The sequence below is a fragment of the Musa acuminata genome, chromosome BXJ3-6 (assembly GCF_036884655.1).
Source record: "Musa acuminata AAA Group cultivar baxijiao chromosome BXJ3-6, Cavendish_Baxijiao_AAA, whole genome shotgun sequence".
Classification (NCBI taxonomy): Eukaryota; Viridiplantae; Streptophyta; class Magnoliopsida; order Zingiberales; family Musaceae; genus Musa; species Musa acuminata.
Window position 1 is genome coordinate 3,049,641 of NC_088354.1, and position 26,929 is coordinate 3,076,569.

General features: G+C 36.8%; 2 protein-coding genes and 2 long non-coding RNA genes across 6 annotated transcripts; 2 read left to right on the plus strand and 2 right to left on the minus strand.

Moving 5' to 3' along the window:
- Window positions 1-242: 242 nt before the first annotated feature.
- On the minus strand, window positions 243-8,469 carry LOC135641298 (uncharacterized). The gene is made up of 3 exons (XR_010497714.1): window positions 7,393-8,469; window positions 2,066-2,186; window positions 243-571 (listed from the first exon to the last, which is right to left on the minus strand). It is a non-coding gene; the product is annotated as an uncharacterized LOC135641298 (long non-coding RNA).
- LOC135641295 (zinc-finger homeodomain protein 9-like) lies at window positions 4,680-6,052 on the plus strand. The gene has a single exon (XM_065156602.1). The coding sequence runs from the start codon at window positions 5,015-5,017 to the stop codon at window positions 5,972-5,974; it is 960 nt and encodes a 319-aa protein (XP_065012674.1). The 5' UTR covers window positions 4,680-5,014; the 3' UTR covers window positions 5,975-6,052.
- Window positions 8,470-19,617, minus strand: LOC135641297 (uncharacterized). Of its 3 annotated transcripts, none has more exons than XR_010497712.1 (4): window positions 19,435-19,617; window positions 15,851-15,987; window positions 9,714-10,025; window positions 8,470-9,447 (listed from the first exon to the last, which is right to left on the minus strand). It is a non-coding gene; the product is annotated as an uncharacterized LOC135641297 (long non-coding RNA). The 3 variants fall into 3 exon arrangements; XR_010497713.1 differs by having other exon boundaries at window positions 8,470-9,570; XR_010497711.1 differs by lacking the exons at window positions 8,470-9,447; window positions 9,714-10,025 and having other exon boundaries at window positions 15,732-15,987.
- Window positions 14,270-15,621, plus strand: LOC135641296 (gibberellin-regulated protein 6-like). The gene is made up of 4 exons (XM_065156603.1): window positions 14,270-14,635; window positions 14,765-14,809; window positions 14,918-14,951; window positions 15,216-15,621. The coding sequence occupies exons 1-4, from the start codon at window positions 14,567-14,569 to the stop codon at window positions 15,395-15,397; spliced, it is 330 nt and encodes a 109-aa protein (XP_065012675.1). The 5' UTR covers window positions 14,270-14,566; the 3' UTR covers window positions 15,398-15,621.
- Window positions 19,618-26,929: the final 7,312 nt, after the last annotated feature.

The following is a 26,929-nucleotide window of genomic DNA, read 5'->3' on the forward strand; positions in this document are numbered from 1 at the left end:
ATCACCAACCTTAAGAATAAATATCAGTGAGTGAATGAAAAGGAGAAATAATAAAGAAGAAAGGTCAGTAGGACACATTGGAAATGGCCATGATGGTCTTAAATGCACCACATGTGAAGTTTCTTTCTCCCTTTTCTCCCCATTTCCAACACTTGGACTTGCAAGTTGTCAGCTACTTTGAAGACATGCATGCACCAACCAACCCAAGCTGTAAAAGATGGGAAACCCAAAAGGCTCTCATGCATGCCATGACCTTATGCCAAAGGAGAAGAAAGCCCTTTAAGCTTTCTTACTGTAACAAGGGATTGTACAAGTATCAACCACAATATGTTTTCTTTCCAAAGCAGCAAACTTAATGCACTCCCCCTACTTTACATGTGAGTCTCTACATTCATTACTGCCAAGTATAGACAGCTCTGATCTCAAGGTTGCAGCATAGGAATGGAATGGAGGGAACATGTACACAGCAGTGATGTTCAAAGTCCAAAAGATGGTTGATGATAACAGAGTTGAGTGCGTTGTCACCCTTACATCTCCTCTGAAACCATCTTGTCTATGAATTAACTTCTCTCTGTAGACACCACATGTGCATCTTATTAGGGTCTTGAGGTGGACCATGTACATTAATTGACAAAATTAAAAGAAAACTTTATAAGATAATTGTGAGATCAATAATATTTTATGAATCTAAATATTAGAGAATATATATATATATATATATATATATATATATATATAAAGTTTATGTTATTAAGGTAAGAATATTAAGATAGATGTGTGAAGTTATTAAGAAAATTAGAAAAAAAAAATTATTCATGAACAATTATGTATCACTTGATAGAAAATAAGAAGAGAGAAAATTATTTAAAATGATATAGATATATTATATGCTGATGAGACCTCCATATACAGTAATTAAAAGAGGTGAAATAACTAATGCTAATAATATGAAAAGAAATAGAGGAAGACGTAAAAAGATCCCAAGATAAACTATAAATTAATATATACGTACTCTAAACTTAACTTAACATATAGTTTATTATCATCTCAATGACGATAAAAAAACCTATGTAGTCGAACCTAAATATGACTTTGTTGTTGTAAAATGATTTGAATGAAATCTATTATATATATATATATATAGTAGATAAATAATTACTGTTATATCATAGTGGTATTTGTAGAGCCTATTATGATGATAATTGGTAAAGAAACATATTCTGAGAATTTAGGTCGATATAATGACAATAATATGACATTAGACCTTCTCATATGATACACATGATTCTTGGAACTGAACTAGATAGTGAGGGTTTCTTCATGATGAACAGACACAGTCATTTTTGTCAGTTAATTTTTGACAGACAATTGCTGATAAAGATGAATCAGAAAGGAGGATAGTACTAGGGCACATGCTAGGATTTTTTTTTTTTTTTTTGCAGTCAACAATTAGTAGGTTGATTAAACATGTATTCATTCATGTCAAATAAATGTCTCATCAATTGGCATTAAAAGTTGGACTTCTCACTTGCAAACATTGTAACTATTTGTATTTCAAGTGGAATCACATCTGCCAAGGCTGTCATTTTGATGAATGAGAAGACTTGGTGGTTTACTTACTGTAGCTGATGTTTTGATAAATATTCTACAATTGAAGTATATATTTTTTGTATAAAAACCTTATGCCTTCAATTTCTTATGAGCTCCCATTTCTAATTATATTATCCCAACAAAATGCCCTGCAAAAACTATTTTTCAGTGGTTCATGCTAAGAACTGAGTTTAAAGACTCTAATCTATAATTTTCATCATCTAAAAGAACAAGCAGTCTTGGACCTTTCTTTTCATCATCTAAGAAATGAGTTTCTTTCTTTTCCTCCCAGTGATGATCAAGCAGTCTTGGGTTTATCTCACCTTTTCTGCTTTCGTTATCTTAATGTGGAACACTGATGATTACTTCCAGGTTCCACCACTGGTGATGTGATAAGGAAACAAATACATGTAGAGATGGATCCAAGTATTGTATATGGTAAGACCAGAAAAGATAAGAGAAAGAGAACACTGACCAAGACTCTGCTGAAATCTTCAAACATGTCAGTAACAACTTAGTTCTCTCCTTGAAGGCAGCATCCATCTCTTGGATTTTGTCATGTAAGGTAGTAGATGTTCCAGTGCATGCCTACTTGTCTGCAACAGGAGATGTTAACATATAAATATGTTTCAAGACTCCATAATTAAGATAAATATGTCCCCAAGTCTTCACTCACCCTTCTTGTGGCATTTAACTTCAGTAGGTAGATGAAACCTTGTTAGACTACAATATAAAGTGGATCTTCTTCTATCATCATTAATTTGTACAATGACAAAGATTTTGATAGGATTACTATACATCCCCAAAAGCTTAACCTTTTAGCATTAATAGTTATTCAATTCAAAATCTTTATCATAACTACAGACCAAGTGTGAGTTGGAATCATATGTTTGTCCCTCTCTGTTTAAGTTATTTCTTTAATTGGCTTATTATGTACTTATGAAAGAGGATGTTAGGTTTACATAAATTAGATCATTTCAACTTGAATGGTTTGGATAAATAGCTACCTCTTAGCTTTAGGATCACTTCCAGAGCTGGTTCTCAAAGGAAGTTACACTAGAATGGAGAGTACCATGATGTATATATTGTATGTATATATATATATATATGTATATATTGTATGTATGTTCCTCATGTAGACAACAAGGAGAAAAGGTGCATGGGATAATGAGGATCCAACATTTCTGAGACTATTTATGTGAATGACTAATTTAGAAGGCAAAACAACAACAGAAAGTATGAAGATAATTAGCCCTTAGACACTACTTTGACATAGCAGTACAAAATTATTTTTCTGACAAAGAAACAAGTTGGAGCAAAAACAGCAGTCTTGGGCCAGTTGGTACATCTCTTTGGTTGTAGACCAGCTAAGATAAACAACTAACATTTAAGAGGCATTTCAAGTCAAGGCAGTCTCTAAATGCATCATGTTGGACTAGTCTTGCATAGAGAACATCTCAGGGCAAGGCTATGGTTGCATATTACAAGTATTAAATAGCCAAGGACTATATGGGCATGAATGGGGAGGGCCTACTTAGGGTATGTTAATTTGATCATAGTCTCATCCTAAATTGGATAGCTATGCTAATTTGACTTGGGCAAAGAGACAATTTGAAACCTTTTAACACTCCTATAAATAAGACAATAAATAATATGGGATCCTAAAATGTATTCTAACAAGGCCTGAATGACAGTGAATCAGATTGCCTCAGGCATCCATATCTATCTGACATATTCAAATAAGGCTCAACCCCTTTTGATGAAGTTTGGAATAAATTTTGGGATAGATAAATAGGTGCTCAAATCTGGTTTAGATTTGGGTGCATAATTAAACTCAAATATGATAGAATGAATTTATAGGTATTTTATCTACTATTGTTCTTAATATGAGATAATAGTGATGATAAATTGATGTTTAAGTACTTGAATATCCTTTAATCATAGCATAGGACTCTCAAATAAGCATTGAATCAAGTTCAGATTCAGATATAATTATTATATAGTCAATGTAGTCAACCTACTACTACCACCACTGTCTTTGAGACCTGAAGCCAAAGAGTTCCACCACCACTTGGTTCACCCAAAGATGCACAATACAGGATTGGATAATATTCCAAATCAAGACCATACAAAAAGAAGAACAAATGCAAGATTCCCTAATGTTGTAAGAATAAGATGACAAAATGGTTTTGTTATAGATAAGATTATGTGGGATAACTATGTACTCCACCACACCTCACTAATAAAGCAATCATGTTTTGTGATAAAAAGGGGTTGCTAAAAAGAAGGCACATTATGTGGAGAATCACTGAAGGAAGACAAGATTACTTCTTCCATGGAACTCCTGCAAGTTGATGTGAGAAATGATTCAGACTTAATGAATAATTTATCTTTGGATGCTTCATCTCCTGCTTCTTGAAGAGGAATAATTTATGTCAAAGAATCCTTGCTTGCTGCAATAATTGGATAGATTGAGTTGAGATAAAGAGTTGTTCAAGAAAGATTCAAATGTCAAACCTATCATTCTTTATGCTCCAATTGGGACCATTTGAGGCACCAAATGACAGGATACTTATCTCAATTCTAACATCACTTGAAGGAAAACCACTATCATTTAATTTGTTCCCTGCCACAACACCCCATGTATTGATGGCAATGTTACATGCTTATCCTTCCAAAGTTAATGATTTGGTTTCTTACTCTCTAAAATTGAAGTTTAGGATACATATTAATATTTAAATTAATAAAAATAAAAGTGAGAATTGGAAAGGGTAGAAAAGTAAATGTGCAGTAGACTTAAGAGTGGATGTTTTAATCTTTTGTTTCCAATTTAGAAATAAGAATTAGAATTTGGACTTCCCCCTTCAAAAATAATCCTCCAACAACCACATGTGCTCCACAATAAAGAGGAACCTGGTGATATTTATTACAATTTCCTCCCTCCCTCCCTCTCTCTCTCTCTCTCTCTCTCTCTCTCTCTCTCTCTCTCCAGCAAATTAATCATGATCTCCTCCACCATTTCCATTCACTCTTCCCAACCCCAACCCTACCACAGGTTTTGAGCCAGATCTCTCTCTCTCTCTCTCTCTCTCTCTCAGACACACACACACACCATGTGGCTTGCACCACATGCCACTTGCTACTCACCCCCACTCATTTACTTTTTATCCTCTCCTCCCTCTCTCTTATTCTTATCATCATCATCATCACCATCATCATTCTCTTCCATCTCTTCACCTCTCTCTCTCTCCATAGTCATCTCCTCTAGCTTCTCTTTTCTTTGTAACTGTGCTGTGCTTCCTCTCTTTCTTCCCTCACCACCATCTCTTGAAGCTAATTTTTTTTTATATTGACTGTAATAAAATAAGGAAAAGAAAGGGGCGCACGCACGCACCTACGAAACCCTAGCGGTGTCTTCTATAGCATGGACCAGGCCACCAAGGTCGCGGAGGCCGAGGGCAAGGGCAAGGGGTTCGGCTTCCCCAACGGGGCGCTGAGGAAGCACCACCACCGCCCGCCGGCCCCCGCGGAGGCGGAGTTCCTGTACCGCGAGTGTCTCAAAAACCACGCCGCCAGCCTCGGCGGCCACGCTCTCGACGGCTGCGGCGAGTTCATGCTCTCGCCTACCGCCGACCCCGCCGACCCCACCTCCCTCCGCTGCGCCGCCTGCGGCTGCCACCGTAACTTCCACCGCCGGCTTGCTGACCCGCCCTCCCACCGCCACCGTGGCCACCCCCGGGACGAGGAGGATGACGAGAGGGACGGCGTGGAGGATGAGGATGAGGGGGAGGACGAGGATGAGGACGAGGAGGAGGTCGGGGCGAAGATCGACGGCCGTAGGGACCGTCCTCGCCCCCTCCGGGGCTCCGCTTCGCCTCCGGCCTTCTTTTCCTCCGCCCCCCACATGCTCCTCGCCCTCAGCGCCGGCCTTCCCGGCAGCCCGGGAACGATCCCGGTGAGGCCGGTAGCCGCTCCGACCGCGGCCGCGGCACCGGTGGCGGCGGTGGGCGCCCCCGCGGCGGAGGCCGCGCAGCCGCGGAAGAGGTTCCGGACCAAGTTCAGCCCGGAGCAGAAGGGGCGGATGCAGGAGCTGTCGGAGCGGCTGGGGTGGCGGATGCAGAAGAGGGACGAGGGGCTGGTGGAGGAGTGCTGCCGGGAGATCGGCGTCGACAAAGGGGTCTTTAAGGTCTGGATGCACAACAACAAGCACACCTTCCTGGGCCTGGCAAGGAGAGGCGACCCGGCCAGCCGCAGCGCCCGCAGCGAGGGTGGCATTGGTGGCGGAGACGTCAGCCAACCTGAGGGCAGCGGCCACGCCAACGGCGGCGACGAGGGCGACGGCGGCCATGGGCATGTGGTGAATGGTTCTCTCTCCTCTTCTTGAGCTGGCTGTCACTGTGCTACTCATGCTGTTGTTGCTATTATTACAGTAGTGATAGTAGTAGTTGCAGTTCATGGTTAATTTATTGCTCTTTTAAAGCATCTCTTCTGCTCCTTTGGTAACTTTGCTAAGCTACTAATAATGAGGAAGAAGATGAGAGCTTAACCAGTAGGTAAAGAAAGAGGAGACATTAGTGATCTGAAGTTGGTGGATGGTAGCATAATGAAGAGAGAGAGAGGAAGAGGAAGAGGATGAGAGCTTAACCAGTTAAAATTGGCTTTATTAGGATTTCATGCAGCTCTGGTTACATGTACTCATATACACTTGTTGGGGGCTATTGATGAAGATAGATTAGATATGGGATGCGCATGACTTTTTAAGGCAATGCTTTCTAGGATTCTAAGTGATCACAAACCTGCTCACACATACATGTTAGGGAAAGAAACCTTGAGAAGCTCAAAAGTTGGTTCTCTTTGTTAATCAAACTTTACACACTTGGTAACTTGGAATTATTCTTTTTAAGGCTGCTCCCTGTTTGACTCTTTTCAAAGAAGTATTAAAAGGATGTAGCAGCACCTCGTTGTTACTTCCATCTCTTTTCATCTTGGGCACTTTGAACAATCTACTTGTGTTATTGCAGTTGCTCATCTTTGAGTTAGATTATCTGAAATTTGAAACTTTGGCCTGTGCAAAGTCAATGCCTTCTTTGTTCTGTTGATTGGGAAAAGTATATTCTACTACTTCATCCTTTTGTTTTGAGTCTGACTCTTACCATGTTGTCAATTGAAAATTAAGTAATATGTAATCAGGTAGATGTATAAAAGAAATATATTAATGAGATCAGATGTCTTAATGGTTGGTTCATGAATGAACATTTGGATCTTGCAGCATACTGGGGTGGAATATTTAGTCAAGTAGCTCAATCAATTAGATATTCATTTCTATAAAAACTATAAATCCTGTATTAGTAGTTAATAGCACACATATTCCTTTGCTAAAGACATGGTGTCTCTTTATTCCTCCCAACAATTTTCTATTATTATCAATTTAAATTAGTTCTTTTATCTTAAAAATGTTTATGAAGGAAGCTAGAGCTCATGGAAATGGAAATCCTAATAGTGTGTCACTCACATTGCTAGCATGCTTTTATAAACGCTTGTCATAATTGATCATGTGCTGTGGGCTGTTCAAGACTGATGGCATAGCAACCATTTCTTGTTCTCTGTGGAACTTGGAACTCACAATCCTTGTTGGGGCAACTGAGTTGATTACTGAATTGTTTTTCCTGTTTATTTTTCTGGGTTTGGAGGTCATGTCAGATATGAAAATATTTTAGGGAGAGAAGAACATCTTCAACTCTAAATCTCTCATATTATTGTGAATTCCAGATAAGAGAGAGAGAGAGAGAGAGAGAAGATTACCGTGATGAGGATGTTTCTTCTATTTCCCCATTCAGGCTCAGGCACCGCTGCCTTTTTTTCCTGCTGCTTAGCTTGTTCCATTGTTGCTGATGCTGAACTTTTTGAGCTCCATGATTCTGTTTCTTGCTTCAAAATTCCAATCTTCAGCACTTTGGTACCTGGAGTTCCTGTTCACCATACTCACAAAGATCTGAGTGTTGGGTAGGTGGGGGTCATGAAACCTCTTAGCCTTCATAATTGTACCTGTATGCTCATTCCATCTCTATCTACATAATTCACTTTCTAATCAAGAAATAAGTGTGTTTGTGTATGTGCTGCTAACCTTTTTCATTCAATAAGGGTAAGCATCACAGAGGAGGACCAGGAACTGCATTAATCAAGAATCTGCTATTATTAGACAAGTCCAAGTGGTGTCAGCTAAGCCATTTAAGAAAGGCCAGCTTAGATACTTGGCCTTTGTGCTTCTTTCCTCTCTGTTCTCAACTTGTTTGATGTCAGCAGTGGTGATCTTTTGTCTGGTAGGATTTGGTCTCTAGGTTCTCTCTTAAGGTTGGAGCAAGGGTGGCTGGTCATGTCATACCTTTAGTTAAAAAAGCATTAGTTTCATCCTCCCCACAGAAGGAAGAAAATCAAGTGTTTTTTATTTTGGTAACATTGCATATATATATATATATATATATATATATATATATATATATATATATATATATATATATATATTGTGAGGATAGAAATTAAAAACGAGAAACTCCTTTTTTGCAAGGTGGTACTTAAGCAAAAAAAAAAGATTAATACAAAATTTTATTTCTAGTGGCTAATTTGTAATCCCATTAAAATGGAGAAGCCAGGACCAAGTTGTGTTAAGGTTAAGGGTTGGCATTTTAGAGGACACTTTAAAGCAACATTAATGGTCTTCCAAGAAAATTAACTTGATTTATGTTACCAGCCACTTCCTGGGTAATCAAAATTTTATCATCTTCTGGTCACAAGAGACTTCAACGGATACAGTTTTATTTATGTAAAACTGGATATATATATATATATATATATATATATATATATATATATATATATATATATATATATATATATATATATATATATATATATATATATATATAACATAAAGAAATGAATAGCAGATCTAAATTCATAAGGATGAAATATCCTTATACCCTATTTTTGAAGCTTGTTAAATAAATCAAGCAGGGAAAAGAACGTAAATGTCATATCATTACCCCATCAAGAAAAAGAAAGAACAGTAAAGCATTGAATGCGTCCAAAAAAGACTTAGTGCTACTTGAGAATAATCCCACTCCATGACAGACACCAAACTTTCATTTAGACTTAGCCCTGTAGAAAAGAAGAGTGAGAGGGTCGATCTAAACTCGGCTCCATCCCACCATATCATCATTTTCTTTCTTTATTAGCCGTAGAGATTTTTTTAAATTACAAAATATAGAGATTCTGCATTTCTTCAAGAGCATTTTCCCTAACAATTATTTTATCTCTCTGTCACCAAACACCTTTAGAAAAAAAAAGAAAAAAAAAAAGAACACTCCCATTAAAAGATTACCACTAGTCCTTGACTTCTAAATAGCAAACAAAGTGCTTTTAACTATTAGGATGATGTCTCTTTATAGACCAAAAAATAAAATACCATCACCAGTGCGATACATGAATACTAGGATTTGCTATATGAATAAATGCATGAGACTACTTTTATTTATAATATAGTAAAAAAATAATTACTGATATGTAATTATCAAGACCGCTGTTTTTAAGATGGGTGAGGGACGATGATAAGCGGTACTGATAAAAGATTCTAAAAGGTATACCTTATCCCGTCCTCTTCTCTGGTCAAAGCTGATAAAACCCCATCCCCTGCCGGAGCACCCGGCAACGTCTTAGGAAATCCTCGTGTTCGTCCTCGCTATCTATGGAAATATACTTTTTAGAGCAATGAAAGATCATGAATCATGCTCTTTATCTCGTAATCTAGATGAGCCAAGGAGAGCCACCAATTACTTGAAGTTTGGTTCCTGATTCTTCTACCTGTAAAAGAAAAAAAAGAAAGGTCTTCTGTATCAGTGATACCATGGCCTACCAAAGAGTCATCTCCATGCCCAAATGATATGCTCACTTGGGTGATTCCCCTATTTCGTAAATCCAAAGTCCCTATAGTGAAGACACACTGAAGTCAGATTCTACGTGAGCAGCAGATAAGGAAGGAGTTGACAGTGAAACTAATGGTCGGAAGAGATGAGAAGGATCCTATCCCTAATCCAATCAAAGCAAGCCGAAAGTTGTCATGCACTCACCTTTCTGTCCCTGTCCTCTTTATTCCATTAGCTGATCATTAAGCAGCTTCAGAGCACTTAGTCCTCAGAAATCACATAGGGTTGGACCATATGGATCATGGTGGACACAGACGACTCTTCTTTAATTCCAAGCCATTCTGCAATCGATGGAGTGATTTGCTGGCCTGCTTCTCTTCCTTGGAACTCTTGCGGCAGAAAATAAAGCTTGTTTCCCTTCAAGGTTCTTGTCAAGCACTAACCTTTGTAAAAGTCAACATGATGGGGGAATTTTGTGTTGCTTGACAATGATGTAATGGCAAATGATCAGCTTTTCTTTAGAGGGAAAAAAAAAAAAAACATGAACATGAGTTGCATTAGCATGTCAAAAGTAAATTAGCAATTTAAACTAGGTAACAATTTATGTGGCATGGAAGCCTGTTTTTGTTGTACCCATCCAGATCGTAGTTAGAATGCATGTGGTACTTGATGCATGATTAGTTAAGACAAGCAACAGCATAAATCTCAATTCTCATTTCTAAAGAATTAACAAAATAATTTTAAAATGACAAAATATTTTTGTTTATGTACGAAAATCAGACTATAAATCTTAGTTAAGGTCATTCAATCAAACAAAATACTTTAATGATAACTTTCATGATAAAGTACAATAACTAATTAATTTTAGTCTTCTTAACATAGTAAATAATAAATAAGGGGTTGAAATATTTTTATTTTATTAAATCATATAACATATAATATAAAGAATAAAATAAATAACAAAATTATGAAATAAATAATTATAATTTAATAATAATAAAAATGTTATAGGAGGTTAACTAATGTATTAATCTTAGATAATGTTATTGTTCTCATACTTAATTTTGATTGGAATTCCAAAGTTTATAAACGAAAGACAGTAAGAGAGTTTGCCATTCATATACTGACAGTAGAAAATTTTAATTCCAATTTCAAATCAAAAAATGGGATCAAATGTCACATAAATCCCGCAAGATAATTTTGAGAAGATATTCAAAGGAACAGATAAATATTTATATCTAAAGCTTTGGGTGGAAGTACATAGAAAATCAAATAACATTCCAATTATTTTCATTTTCTTATTTACAAAAAATAGAAGTAATAGCCAAAGGTTGAGTAAAAGGAAACAGACAAACTAAGAATAATACTTTCTCATCCATCACAAGATTTTACTCATTCTAAAAACATGATTTTACTTTGCACAACATCAAGTCATGAATTGTCTTGTCTTCACACTGCCCAACCATCCTTTAAACTTCATGGCATCCCCAAGAAAGTCAATTTGAGAGTTCTTGCATAGTTTACGAGGGGGGAAAAGGAGTTGCTGGCACAGGGATAGAACAATTTTGCAATTATTATATTTAAACAACTTGGGTTGGGCTGTACTTGGGCTGGTCTTAGGCCCAGAACTTATAAGATACACAGTTATGGGGCTGGCCATGTGTATTGAAAGACTCAGGCTCTTCTTCAGCCCAAATGGAGATTATAAGGACCGGAGAGGCCCAAATAGAGAGTGGTGCTTCACTTCTCCCCTGTCCACTCCCAACAACTTCTCTCACCACCTCCTGGCTTATGTGAACAACGTAACAAGATGCAGTCATTAACAAACAAACCATGTCCCAACAGTTTCGGTCCAGCCAATTGGCTTGAGGCCTACAAATTAATTCAACTAGTCTCACATTAGATGTGATCAATGACTTTGATTAACATGCGTTATCATTTATATTCAGCAACTTCTAAATACTTCTTGAAGGTTTGACCCACGTGGTAACTAGATCTAGGCCATGACCAGTATAACATCAAAGCAACTAACTACTCATGATGTGCAGATCATGTTGGTGTGAGGACAACGACCACAACACCTTAAGATCCCACGGCATATACAGTAATCCTAGTGATCCATGCATAACATGAATCATATATCTTAACTTATATACCCAAAAAAACACTGATTTTTTTTTGTTTCTTATGCATAAAAAGGTGGTTAATTTTTGTAGCAATCACAAGACTTTGCTATGTAGGTTTTTATAATTGTGTTTTGAAAGTTTACATCTTTGTCATTTGTCTTCAAATCAAAGTACTGAAAGTTTTTTACTGCATTCAAAGATACATGTAATTTTGGACAACGTTTTCATATGTTTGGTTCTTTGGAATGACTTTATGTTCAGGTTTTAATATGCAGTGAAGTCTAGTGATTAGAGGTAGCTAAAACTGCAGAGAATTCAAGTTTCTACTTACAGTTTCCATTTGATATATATTCTTCTGGGTTTCAGCCTTCAAACACATTAACAAACTTGGTGTCTGGACTGACACAAACTTTATGTTTTTACTCACTAAATATAAAACATGAAGTACGTGTCGTAATCTATATAACATCTATGCTTTTATTAACTCACTAGAAATTGGTTAACAAATGATCCTAGCATGCCACACATTACCTTCTTTTCCTACATCCTGCTGTTAAAAGTTTCTTAGTAGCAGACACTTATTAAAACAATCTCTTCACACAAAAAAAAAATCAGGAATAGTGTAGCTACAAGCCTACAACATACACATATGGTACAATTTTTAAGAGAACATTTAGGATGAAGTTTACCATGCCCATTTCACTAAAGAATTAAAGAATCATACCACAATATATTTTACTCATATTTGATAATTAGTTTAATGGCATACAAGATCATCAGCATCTTATGATACTACTAGTTCAAATAGTAAAATAACTACTACTTTAGATCTTTGTAAAAGATGCATCGAGAGAAGAGCAACAATAGAAAGGCTAAGATAAGGCAAGAATCTGAAACCTGCAAAGTGAGCATGTTGTTGATGCATGTGGAGGTTACAGAGGTTAGCAGATCCCCACTGAACCAAAAATTAAAAGCCTTCATTGAATGGAGTTGGCAACAAACGTTGGATTTTTGTGAATGCTCTCACATGGGTGACTCTGACCTCTGTCCCAAGCTACCAATATGTTTCATTTTAGAATTTAACCTGCCACTTTCTCCAAGACCATGATTGCATTGTTCTGAGAAATGTCCATCTCCTGGGAATTGAGTATATGTTCTCTTGTTTAAGATCTCAATAACCCTAGAAGATCTGCTATTACTTAGTCCCATTGATGTCGATCCTCCACTACAAAGCACTAATGAACTTGTCTATACTAAGGTTGGTCCAGTGCACAAGACTCCTACCAGTACAGGTCTGAAGAGAGTCGATGCAAGGCAATACCCTCAGGTAAAAGATCATTCAGGTGGCTAACAAAACATTATCACTGAAGCGAGTCAATGTAAGCAATAAACTTAGGTAAATTTTATTTTGGCAGCTGAGAAAACATTGTCATTGCGGGACACAATCAAAATCCACCATCCAATATAACGTGCATTGTAGGTGCATGTACCTAGAAGAACACTATATCTAAATTTTCTATTTGTTTTATGGAAAGAAAATAATGAACAAATTACATGAACAATACACTTAAAATGTCATAAATATTAAAGTGAAACAAAACCCTTGGCTATAATTAATCCATTATGCAGAGGAATTAGAAAAAGATTGCAATTTATTAAGCAATCAGTATGTTGATTAGCTTTGTATATGGATGTCATGACCTAAAATGACTTCATGTCAATTTGTTGATGATATAGGTCTAACTTCAAGTAGAATCTGACATTTAAAAAAAAAAATCAAATCTATGATAAAGACAATAGCTTAACTGATATGCATGTGGAAGCGAGCCCACACTTAAAGGGTTCAATGTCTAAAGAATTCAAAGGGATGAGATTTGGATGAGGCAGTTGTGCACCTTGTGGCCAATTTGTCAGTGAGGCCATGACCTTCTGCAAGATGTGTCTCTTTCTTGACAACTACAAAGGGAAGAACATGGGTGGGGTTGGGTTCATTCACAGAAGAGGTACTTGTAGGTTCCACCCATCATAATGTGATAGCAAAGAATGTCATGGGTGTCCCATGCTTGTCCTTGCATCACATGATGAACTCAGACCAGCACATGCTCCTCACCACTTATTGCATGGCTTCCCAAAGGACATCCAATCTTCCTACAATTCGCAAGGCACCACTTTGTTTTTGGGTCCAACTATAACTCCCCTCTAAACTAGTATTCTTGTAGGTCTGATTTGTACTATGTATGAACTAGTAATGATAACATTTTGCAAGGTTTTAAAGAGTAACATTTGTTCTGCTAATTTGCCACAGAAATAAAATGAACTTTTGGTTAGATTTGATAGCAAAGAATGTCATGGGTGTCCACAAGTTTGTCCTTGCATCACATGATGGACTGAGACCAGCACATGCTCCTCACTTTAATTGATGGCCTCCCAAAAACCACCCAATCTTCCTACAATTTTTAAGGTGCCACTTTGTGCTAGGGTCCAACTATAATTTCTCCCTAATCTAATATTTTTGTTGCTCTAATTTGTACTGTGAACTACTAGTGATCAAATCTTGCAATATTTTGTTGATTCCATTTGTTCTGCTAATTTGTCAGAAGTAAACTTAAACTTTTAGTTAGGTTTCTCCAAAGTTACATAATAGAGTATGCTTGCCTGTTTACAAAGATAGAATCTACCAGCTATTATGTATTAACTGAATGCATATTGATTTGTGATTGCCTCAATGGTACAAAGGCCACACTTTAGGTACCAAGGTCAAGAGTGTAAGCTTCATCCCCAAGGGGTACACAAGGAGGCATCTTTTATCCCTCTTTATGACTTTTGTCTGCCCCATCTAAGCTATAAATATGGCGGCCTCTCCAACATTCCACTACATCTCCTTAGCCCATTTGTCTGTAGCACTGTTTAGACTTGGGAAGAACAATAGCCATGGCTAAGCTTGTTGTTCTGCTGGCCATTGCCCTCCTAGCCATTTCCATGGCTGACTCTGGTTACAAGGTCAGGATCTCTTCTCTGAAAGCCAGTGATACCAATACTACCAATCTACACATAACATTACCAAGTCCATTTTACAATGTAAATAAGTATGCTTGCTCTTAGCTTCTATGTTATTTCTTTGCATTCCAGGTGCTGGCCAAAGAAATTAAGCATTCTGAAGGGGAGTACATGCTGGTACAATTATTTACATCTTCCTGCTTTGTAAATACTTCCTAAATAGAGTGGTTTAAAGTAGCAATTCTTCTTTTTTTCTGATTTTCTTACTAATATGCACTTTTTCAGACTTCAAATGGACGAGGCACCCTGCAAACCTACCGTAAGTTTCTCATTTTTCATTTTCATCCAAACAAGTCTCAAAAATGGTGGTCTTATTATGAGTAATTGAGCAACAATAGTTATAGAGATTTAAAACAGCAGAAGAGAGATTCTGAGACAAAACATTTCAGAATGACCTAAGAACTACTAAGAAAAATACTTGGAAGTGATCTGTTCTTGTATAATTAGGCTAATGGAAAAATCTATTCTGAACTATGAATGTTATTTCTTTTCTAACATTTATGCATTGTATTTCCATGATCAGAATGCCCATCCCAATGCTCAAGGAGGTGCTCAAAGACACAATACCACAAGCCATGCATGTTCTTCTGCCAGAAGTGTTGCATTAAGTGCCTCTGTGTACCCTCAGGTTTCTATGGCAACAAAGGAGAGTGTCCTTGCTACAACAACTGGAAAACGAAGAGAGGGGGCCCAAAATGCCCTTGACTTGAAGCAAACTAGTTTTCCCTAGCCTATTTGTATTGTTCACTTGCTTCACTCAACCTAAAGAGGTTGCTCTTGTATTACCATTATCTGCCCGACCAACCTCAACTTGATTGCTGAGTGTGGTAGGAGGCAACATAATTTGTATCAAGAATCAATATTATGATTCTTATTTGTACCTCCTAATCAACCAATAACAATCTGATATTTGATGGTTTTATGAATAAGCCATTTACTCTAAATATATTATTCTTTCATGAATGCCTCTTTGGCTTAAAGTGGACCTCGCAGTTTCTTATCATATAGCAAATAATTCCATGGAAGAATCATCTAGATATAAGTTTGCAAACTTTGGGAGTACCATTTCAGAATTCAGTTAAAAGATACCATTCTTGGGTTGAGGTAATATCTGTAAACTCATCGAATTCTCCTAAGAAACAAAATGAAATAACTCACGTAGATGGACTTTGTAATCTTTCACCATAGTTTCTGAGTTCATCTGCAACCATAAATAAATTGCTCCAGCAATCTAGCAAACATCAAAACTGATTAAATTGGCAGCAGGGTGCAAGATCATATGCCATTGAACTGACCTGAAATAAGAAACAACCTGGGTATGAAATTCTAAAATACATTCATGTGCAATTTAAGGCAGCTGTTTACCAAATAATCATCCATTCCATGCTCATATTTTAGATGCTCAGTGCAAATAGCATTTATTCATAATTATACACCAAATCACAATATAAATATAGTAAATGTACTTCTTGGTGGGAAAAGCTTACAGTTTTTTACAGCCTTTTTTTCCAAGGTGTATTATTCTGTGAAAAATGTGTTTTTTATCATTTGATGCAAAAAGCATTTATTTCTTTTTTTATTTTTTGAAAATGATAAGTGACGAGGATGAGATTCGATCCTTAGACCTAGCTATAAGACAGTCAAAGTTGTATATTGTTGCATCCTTCGCTAAAGCAATAGACAACATACCCAACATATGGCATCATCCAACAAACATAAGTGCATCTTTTGGATGTCTATTTCTTTCAACTATTTCATCAAACGACTGCCTCGCAGTCTGCACACCATCACTTTCTCGGTGCATTCCGATGGGAATCTGGACAAAGACATCAGTGTCAAAAAGGAGCTCGGAAGCGTAGAATGAACCTTGGTGCCCTACTCAACCTCGCCAAGACTTGACAACGTGACATTATCGAACTCGACACCGCCGCGGGGCTCAACGCATCTAATTGTAAAAGTCGAGTGCACTGGCGGAGGACAAGAATGGCCTGTGAAGGCCAGAGAGTAACGAGAGGCGAGGGCGACAGCAAAAGGCGATAGCGCATAGGAGCTTCTGCACATTGAGTTAAGTAAGATCCTAACGACAGCGGGGAACGCTCTAGGCTCTAGAGAGAGTTGGAGAAGCGATGACATTAGTGGAGAGCGGGAAGAAGCCGGCCAAGGAGCAAGAACTAATCAAGTGAGATGAAAAATATATAGATTTCTTTGACTTCTATTAATTCTTCTATAGATTAAATCTACCAATATTTGTAAAATGTATTTGCTATTGTTGGACATCTTTCATCATGTTTTTGCCTTACATAAATGCTCACATAAATTAATGTGATGAATGCTTGGAATCCATAAAAGCTTCCAAGTGCATTTGAAGTTCTGTTACTTTCACAACTTTGCATCAATGTAAGACACATATCAATTTCTCCAGATAGCAATGGTATTTATAAGTCTAACACTTTACATAATCTATATATACAAAACTATGAAAGAGATATTTTAAGAGTCTACTAACATGATCTCTTGAAAATGGGTTCAAGAGAGGTATAAAATTGGTAATTATTAATCGTTCTGTTACAAGGAAAAATAAAGTTAAATTGCTCATCCTATTCACCTAGACATGTATCTTGTCCAATTCAAGGGACTGTTCAACAAAATAGAAGAATTTTCTTTACTCCATGTGACTTTTCAATTTCTTATCTAAGTTGAAGAACAAAATTGCTGATAGTTGTTTAATCTAGTGAAATTTCCCTGCAACTCTGATGACAGGCATTCTCAGTAGGTATTATGTAGTAGCTTTTTTGTTCATAGTTCTTAGAATCCTAACAAATAATAAGAGTTGAAATGGTGCTAAGTGAAAGGCACAAGGCATTAATAATATGGCAAATGCTTCTACAAAACTTAATAGAAGAAAAAGAACGTGAAGAAGAAAAGTAGAAGAATCTGAAGGAGGAAGATTAGCACCCAATGTTATCATCAAAGACATTTTGAATTGTTCAAACCTTATGCACAAAAAATGGCCGACAAGAAAAGTTGCAGTTTATGTATACCCGGAACCAAAGCAAATTCTTAACTATACGGAGCGAGCATGACACTTGAATGACTCATCTGAACCAGCTACATTGCAGAAAGGTAGGAAAATGCTTTTTAGCTGCCTCTTTTTCCCTTGTTTCAATTTTGAGCTATTTTTTTTTTCCTCTCACTTATTGCATTCCATAGCTTGTTTGCTAGCAGCATGATTTTTTTTAAGGACGAATTCCCGAAAAAATCCTCTAAGTTTCATAATTTTCTAAATAGCATCCGAAGTTTGAAAATTTTTCAGAAAGCATCTTTTTTTCAAAATAACTATCCTGTTCTCGTCGGCCACCTCCTTCCACCCAACCCCTAGTTGCATCGTCGCCCTGCCGATCGCCCCCCTCCGTTGGACCTACCCAACAGCGGAGACACAGTGGCCCCGCAGCACCCCGCTGGACCAGCGACGGAGCAGCCCTCGCAGCGCTGGACCAGCGACAGAGTGACTAGTGACAACGGTGAGGGTCAGGGGTCTGGCAGGGGTCGCATAGCCTCCTAGCACCCCTGCCTTGACAGCGAGGTCTCCTCGCACCCCCTCCTTGCCGTCGACCACAAGCGAGGAAGGAGAGGGGGAGCGGCTTGTCCTCACAGCCAACGGCAACAGTGAGGGTTGGGAGGCGAGCAGGGTGGCCACGTGAGACAGAGGGGGGCCATCGATAGGGCAGAGGCACAGCCAGGGCTGACGCGGGAAGAGGCAGAGCTAGGGTGCAGCAAGAATTTTCAAAATGACGAGGACAAAATCACCTTTTCTCGCAGTCAGAGGCATTCTGTGGGAATTTTTCAAACTTGGGGCGTTATGTAGGAAATTCTGAAACTTGGAGGCTTTTCCAGGAATTTGCCCTTTTTTTAATATCCTTCTCTAATATTTTAACTAACTTTTACTTGTATTTCTGGATCTGCAGTTTATTTAAGCATTTCAGCATGATTATGCACATTCTTTTAATGAAAACAATGAAAACTCAAGTTATCTGACATCAGGTTTTATGCACTCATTATGCCAGAAAAGGATTGGAACTCTTTGGAACCCAACATCTGACTTCCAGTAGGGCTAGTTACCTTCTACACTACCACAAAGCCACTGGGTAAGACTTGCCATGTTATGGGACTTGGTTACAATCCAAGTGTAGGTCTTGATGAGATTCAAAGTGCAGCTATAATACACTTATAAGAACAAGAAACTATGGCTTGATGTGGTCCTGAACCAAGACAAGCATAGCTGGATGAACTATTTCGATACTGAAATTGATTACCTCCAGATGTGCAACTTTGGACTTTAATGCACAATACTGTAGAATCGCCTACCCTCTAGAGGTTGCATATATGATGCTAGGCTAAGTGACATGAAATCCATACCAGAAAACACTATCATTTAATTTTTAGCATCACCTAAACATTCTGATACCCATCCAGGCACATACGGATAGCGCAGATTTATAAGGTCATCGATTAAGGTATGCAGGGAACAATTACGGATAAATGCAACAAAAAGTATACATATCACACCTTTAATCTGCAAACTAGGCCCAAAAATTTCAAGATAAATCTATTTTGGGATAAATTTAGAGATTGACACAATATCTACATAACTAGAAGTACTATACCAATCAAATCCTGCGCACACTCGACGATCCAATATAGAACAATACAGAGAGAAAGAGAGGATGAAGAGATTATTGGACCTGTAAAGCTCGTCGAACCTGAGGCAAATCTCGAGAATCGCATGCTCCATCACTTCCTCTCGGCGCCCATCCTCGCCGCTGATGCAGGAACGAAATACCTTGAGCCGAGTCGGTCGGCTGACGGCGAGATCGAAGCTTGGGGTTTCAGGAAGATGGCGAGGATTCCAACGAGACGGGGGAAGACGCGAGGGTTTCTTTTGAAATTGACGACAAAGGAACTCAATATATGCTTTTCGTTTGGTTCGCTCGAACCATGTTGCGGTCCGATTGGGTCCGGTTCAATCATGGCCTCCAAGCAAAAGAACCCTTCACCGGTTTAATCCGCTTCGATCCATGACTTGTATGGGTCGGCCCAAGTGAGCCTTTCAGCCTTTCATAATATAACATCTACTGTGTCATTTGAAGAACTGCCAGTACAGGAAAAATGAGATCTAATTTGCTTGCTAAATCAATCTTAAATGTCCACATAACATCGCATATACGATATGTTAGCCAATAGGTTGCCACATCTAAAACTGAGCAATCCTATTATATGTTGTGTGTTAAAAGTAAGGAAGCTTAGATTGAGTTCTCTTCCAGTTTTCTTCCCTCCCTACTTGGCTTTGAAGGAATCTTTATTACTTCCCCACCACACAGTGCAGGGTTTGCATGTTTCCATGCTTAGCTTCATGCTCTTTGTTGTATCTCTTTGGTTGCTTTGCTCCTGTCATCATCCAAACTACATTCATATTTTCTCAGTCACTTATCTATCATCCACGTAGAAGAAGGGAACCCTGATGAATGCTTGACATTGCACATGTAAACGATCTTACCCGTTCTATGCAAAGAGAAGGAGATCTTTATTATGTAGTTGCCTTTCGATGATACGGATCAGGTGGCTGTTGCTTTGACCCTGAGCTTTGAATTGCATGGTCTTATAGCTACTGCCAATGGTTCAGACACTCTTTGCTGCATCTGCGGTCAGTGTTGTCTATTTTGAACACTGTAGATGATACTGATGTTACTTTGGTTGAGAACTCCATCAAGCTTAACACACCCTCACATGCTGGGCTCAAGCAGATGTCCCATTTACCACTGGGGTCGATGCGGGTGTCAGCTCCTTTTCTGCACCTCGACACTGATCATTCACTCGATAGGCATGGCTGGGAATGCTGCAGGAACGTTGTCGCTTATGATGGCAATCATCCTTCTTTTTCCCATGCTTTTAGTTGATTTTGCTTGATCTTGTCTTCTCAGATATCGACCTCAGTCTTAGATATAGCTGCTGACATATCTAATGCTGAAAACAAGTGGTTTATAACCGTTGGAAATCTATTAACGATGAGTATGAGTCAAACTAATTAAGGTTTATATGTATTGAGTCAATCAAAAGCTTAAGAGACTCAAATATATATCATCCGTTCTCTTAGTTTTTTCTTTAAATCTCTCCTCGCACATGAATATCTTCTACCAAATGCATGCTGATGTTATCTGCTGAAGAAATGTTTTAGCTTTGATGTTTGCCGATGGAGAACCTGCAGAGATACCTACAGGCTCAAAGATGGGCCATGATCAGAAAGATGAACTCGTAGGCAGTACACCTGAGAGACTGACACCTTTGTTGGATAGAGAAATGTTTGTGGTGGCTCAGGATCATCATAGTTTTCAGGTGGTCATGTGGCCTGTTTCAGCCTTAGCCCCATTTGGGGATGAACTGAGAGGGGCCACAAGACTGCAAGTGTCACCGCAGCAGCGTATGTTTCATGTTGAAGGAGCGGGAGGGGAGGGGGGGGGGGACTCCTCTGGAAACATTAGCTCTTTCATGTACTGCCACCTCGCATGCCATTACTGCAATCTAGCTTTTGGCCCCAGTGGAGGATGAGAGCAGCGCAGCACATGCCTGCTCTCAGCTTGGCACAGGAACTTCAAGTTGAGTTCAGATCTACTCACCTGAGAGAAATCAAGTTTTCCATGGCAATCCAACACCAGTTCTCGAGTAGGGTAATGGCATGCAGACCTTGATCTCCAGGACGGGAGATGAATCACCAAACCATGCATGCATCGTGAGGTCTCCCTCAGGTTTCTTAAGCTGTTTCATTGACATCTGCAGCTGCAGGTGCCAAACAAGGGTGAGGGGAGGCGTTCATCTTTGAACGCCCGCCTCTGCACTTGGCGGGCAGCTAAAATGGCGACCAAGGGGAATGGTGGGGGCCCACCGGGGTGGCCCACTTAAAGAGAGGGAGAAATGGATGACGTCAGATAGGAGGAGGTGGGGGCCAGACGAGGATTCCTGTTGTCTGATGGTGTGGAGACAGCGAGGCCACCACCACGCCAACGAGGCAGCGACCGGCAGTTGCTGATTGATAGCTGTCCTGAGTCAGTCAGGATCCAGGCTTTCCACGTCAACACGATCGGTGGTAACCTCCCTCTCCAGCTGTCTGGTTGAGAACCCTGGATCTTGTTCTGTTTTGGGTATTTGATCACATCTCTAGCATTAGCTCGTGACTTGTTCCACATCGAGAGTCAAACAAAAAAGTCAAAAAGCATAGAAGCCGTGTCAAAGACGAAGACCAGGTCAATAAAATCAACAGGTGGAATGTAATATATATATATATATAGGCAATCTCGTGTGGAAGAAGCCAATAACGGAATCATTCACAGGTCTGCCCTTTCTTGAACAATGCCAACTCAGATGTCACTTTCTATGGGGAAACCAAAAATTATATTATTTGTGGCATATTCGGTATATCCTGTGATAGTACATTGAATCACATCATTGTCTCCAATCACAAAGTACTCCACACTTTTCTAACCTTTGCCTCGGTTTAAATTCCTTTTTTACAATATATATGTATACTCCAAAAACAAGTGATATTTGTTTTTAGCTTTGCTAGATTGATTGAGGTTTGGTGTTCATAGATTTACGGATGTGTCATTGTAATTATTCTTCGTTGACCGTTATCTAAGTAATAATTGATGGAAAACATGAAAAGTCAAATGATTGATGAGGATATGAAAAGTTAGTAATAGTTAAACTATGAGCTCAAATAGCCAAATAGTGTCACCTAAGCATATGCCCAATGAGCATGGAAATGATGCAAGGCAACTACATATAAGATGCTCTGTCCATTATCTTTTTTATCTTTATTACTGGTAGGATACTATTTCAAACTGAGATGACATGTAAATAATGGATAGTTAACAGGTTTCAACTTATTTATGTTTAATCTATCAAAAATTTTTTTGATATATCTATCTCTCATGATATATAATCAAAGTTTATCATTCTTCTTATCACAAATAATTATCAAACCAAAAATATGTTTAAATCTCAAACCAATTTTATAGCAACAGCTTTACTCAACTCTTCTTTTAAATCTATATTTTTTTTGGTATCATGATCAACAATTAACATGTCATCCAAAGTAAAAGAATAATAAGATTATTATTAAAAAATATCTTATATAGATACAAAAGTAGTTTTATCATCTCATGGTTTATCGTAAAAGAATCAAATTTTTTATACCAATATCTTGGTATTTATTTAAGACTATATTAAATTTGTCTTACCTTTAGCTTTGAACTCTTCATGTTGTTTTATATATATTTTTTCCTCCAAGTTATCATTAAAAAAAATAATTTTTAATCAAGCTATTCAATCTCAAAATCAATACATTTTTTCTGACCAAATCCTTCTAGCTATGAGTTTTTTTTTTTTCCCTTTTCAATCTAAGCACCCATTTGTTCTTTAATGCTCTTTTAATATTATATAATTTTACAAAGTCAAATATATGATTCTCATGTAATGATTTCATCTCTTCTTATATGGCAATCAACTATTTATTTATTCGCTCATATAACATAAACTCTTCTTAGTAACGTTCTAACTCTTACTCTCGTAAGTAAATAACACATATTTACGAAGAGAATATCTTTGAAATGGTCGATGCTTTCTGGTATATCTTCTCAATCGATGTTTAATTTGTGGTTCTATGAAGCTTTGCTCAATATATTTATCAAAATCATCGTTTGAGGATATATCACTATGATCTTCTTATTCATCTTTATCATCATCGATAACTACTATGGGAGAAAGCATAGGACTCAAACTCAAATCCATAGAATGTTTATTGAATGACTTTAGTTTCTGAAATTTTTTTAAATCTATAATAGTTTGATTTTCAAGAAATATCACATCTCTAATTTTAATGACTTTCTTATTTTTAAATTCTCATAATCTATAACCAAGTTCTTCATATGCACAATACAAAAAGACATTATTTACATCAAACTTTGATCTATCATCTTTTGGAACATAAACAAATGTCCCATATACTCTTAAATAATTATAAGAAGCATCTTTTCCTATTCGCACTCTTTCTAACATAAGGAGAAAGCTTGATCAAATCCATAACAATTCTTACAGCTTCACCACAAAAGGATGAGAGAATGTAACTCAATGATACAAGAACTATCTTTTCAAGTTTGATATTATGTTTGCTGTAATATATTTCAAGTGACCCTCTACGATCTCTAACATTATCAACTACGATGCGTTTAAGTTTCTTTCATGTTTCTCTTTCAGTATAGGCATGAAAATACTTAAGTACATTAAACACTTAATCATTATGTTTCAAAGCAAAAATCTAAACCTTTCTGGAATAATCAAATGAAATCTATGAAATATTTGATTTCATAATACAATCATCAATATGAATTAAATCTAAAATATTTAATTTCTATAAAAATAATGTATGAAATGTAATTCTATATTACTTATCAACTAAACAATAAGTGCAAGTGTTTTATGTCATGATTCAAAATAGTCATCAACTACATTAACTTATTCTAGAATTTATTTCACTTGTGTCATATAGAGGTTGTTGTCTTTCCTTCTTTTAGCTAGCACAAGATCACCCTTTGTGATCTTTCATCTTCTATTCCAAAGATATTGGCATAACCTTCATCATCAAAATATACCTGTTGAAATCAAGTTAAAGTGCATTTTAGGAACATGTCTCATATTTTTTTGATATAATTTTACATATAATATTGGTTTCCATATAAATCTTTTCCATGTTCATAATTTTTGTCATTGCATCATTTTTCATTCTGACATGATCACAATTACCATCTATAAAAGATTCACACTATGAGATACCATTAAATGAAGTAACTAAATCAATAATCCAAGTAGAATTCTAGCATACGAGATTAACTACTTTGTCATAATATGTAATAATAATATCATCATCAAAAGCAATTGCAGTTATATCTTTTTTTTCTTTCTTTTCTTCATTGAGTTCTTTTGAGTATTCCCTTTTTAAGTATTTTACGATCTCTTTTCATATATCCCAACTTACCACAATGTCACTCTCTTTAGATTAATTAGAGTATATTAATATCATATAAAAATCAAAAAATTGAAAGAAAAATTAAGCAAAAGAATAAATGTTAAAAATCATATAGAATGATGTCTAGATTAACATACTAGAAAATTATAACAATCAGAATCAATTTCATAAACCAATTATTGAATATGTCTTCTTCCTAAATCATTTTTTTTAATTAACCCTTATAGTTCCCACCACTTAAGTTATGATGGGACCACTAATCTTATCCAACATCTCCCAAATATTAACATAGATTTACACAATTTTATTTTTGGACTAGAAAGGTGTCTATCATTGAGGAAATGATATTAGAAGGAATAATCAACTTAAGAAAATTTAATTTTTAGATACAATAACACTCAAGAAATAGGATGGGTCTAATCAATTTTACCATGTGGTGTTGATGATTAATTCTACACTAACAATATGTAAATTCTATTTTTTTTAAATAATATATACATAAATAAAAACTTTGATAGGATAGATGTGTAATTTTATTTTTTTTAATTGATTGATATTGGGGTTATGGTAAATACATCATACCAATATTGAGTACATCAAATAAATTGATGGCTCACCGATTTGACTAACAAGCGATGACTCAATCAATGCATCCTATATTAATGTTTGAGATATGTCTGAATTATTGAGACTAGTAAACAAAACAAAGAATGTCATAAATTTGGTTGATTAGGTGTTGCCACTATACTAATCAATAATTACCTCCCAATTGTTGTGTCTAAAGTTAATATACACTTTTTTAGTTTTTGATTTTAAGTATCTCACTATCTATTCACGTATATTATTCCTTTCATAATATTACGAACCATTATTTATCTTAGTCATTATATCCACATAAAAAAGATCTCTCTTTTTCGTATCGATTATTATTATTTTTATCTGACAATCCAAAGTTATCCCATCCATGTTAAGGTAGAAGGAGATATCACAATTATGATAATTGAATTAAAAATATGATATCCAATCAAGCATGAATAGATGGGTCAATTGATTGAACTATAGATTTAATAATTAAGGAAAAATATATATTTTGTTAAAAAGATGAAACATAAGAATAATTAGTATAGTAGGTGTATTTTTTTCCTCTTTCATCGTCATATTGAAATACTTAAATATTTTCAAAAAAATAAATAATAATATATGATCACAAATAAAGAATTGAAGTTACTATTCTAATAAGAGCGAATGAATTGAATCAATCTAGATTTAATTATTTTCTTATCATTCGAATCGATTGTTTCGGTTTGCCCAATCAATTCAATCCAAATCTTATAAATGAACGACTGAGAGAGGAAGAGATAAAAATATAAAAAGAAAGATAAACATATATTATATGATTTTCTTTTGATTCATCATTATCATAAAAAAAATTAAATGACCTTAAGAAAATTCAAATCTTTGACAATATTTGAGTCAAATTTATCATGGGTCCGATTTGATCAATCCGACTTATTCGATCGATCAATCCTCATAATTCTATAACTATGTGTGAGAGAGAGAGAGAGACCATGGAAAAGGAGAGCTTGATTGGGACTAAGAGAGAGAGAGAGAGAGAGAGAGAGAGAGAGAGATTGGATCCGAAGGAATTGACCTCAGTCCAAATGTGGGGTTCTGACCATGTCACGCATTCAACTCCGGTGGGAGGAACGTGATGCCGTCAAAAGCAGGTGGCACCTCCGCTCTTTCAACCCATCCTCGGTTCTTGGAGCATGTCTTGTCTGATTTGGTAACCCTTCCTCCTTTTTATCCATGCTTCTTGCCTCTGCCCCGTTCTTTGTCTCACTACACCCTACTCGAGGATGAGTATTCTATCCAAAGGAGATAGAAATTTTGCTCTTTGACGCATTTTGTCCGTCCAACACATAATCAACATCCATCAACTTTTCCAACATCGGAAAAAGCTAAGAATACTTGCCAATTTTGTATGGTTTGACACCGTTCAGTCACATTATTATTATTATTTAAGCGTTTCATAAAATGGTTGTCAAAAGTATTTTTTTTCTTCTTTTAAATCATTGAGCTATACACAACCTCTTATCCGATAAGATAATAATGCACAAATAATTTTGATACAAGAATTAAATCGAACATGTATCGCTTAA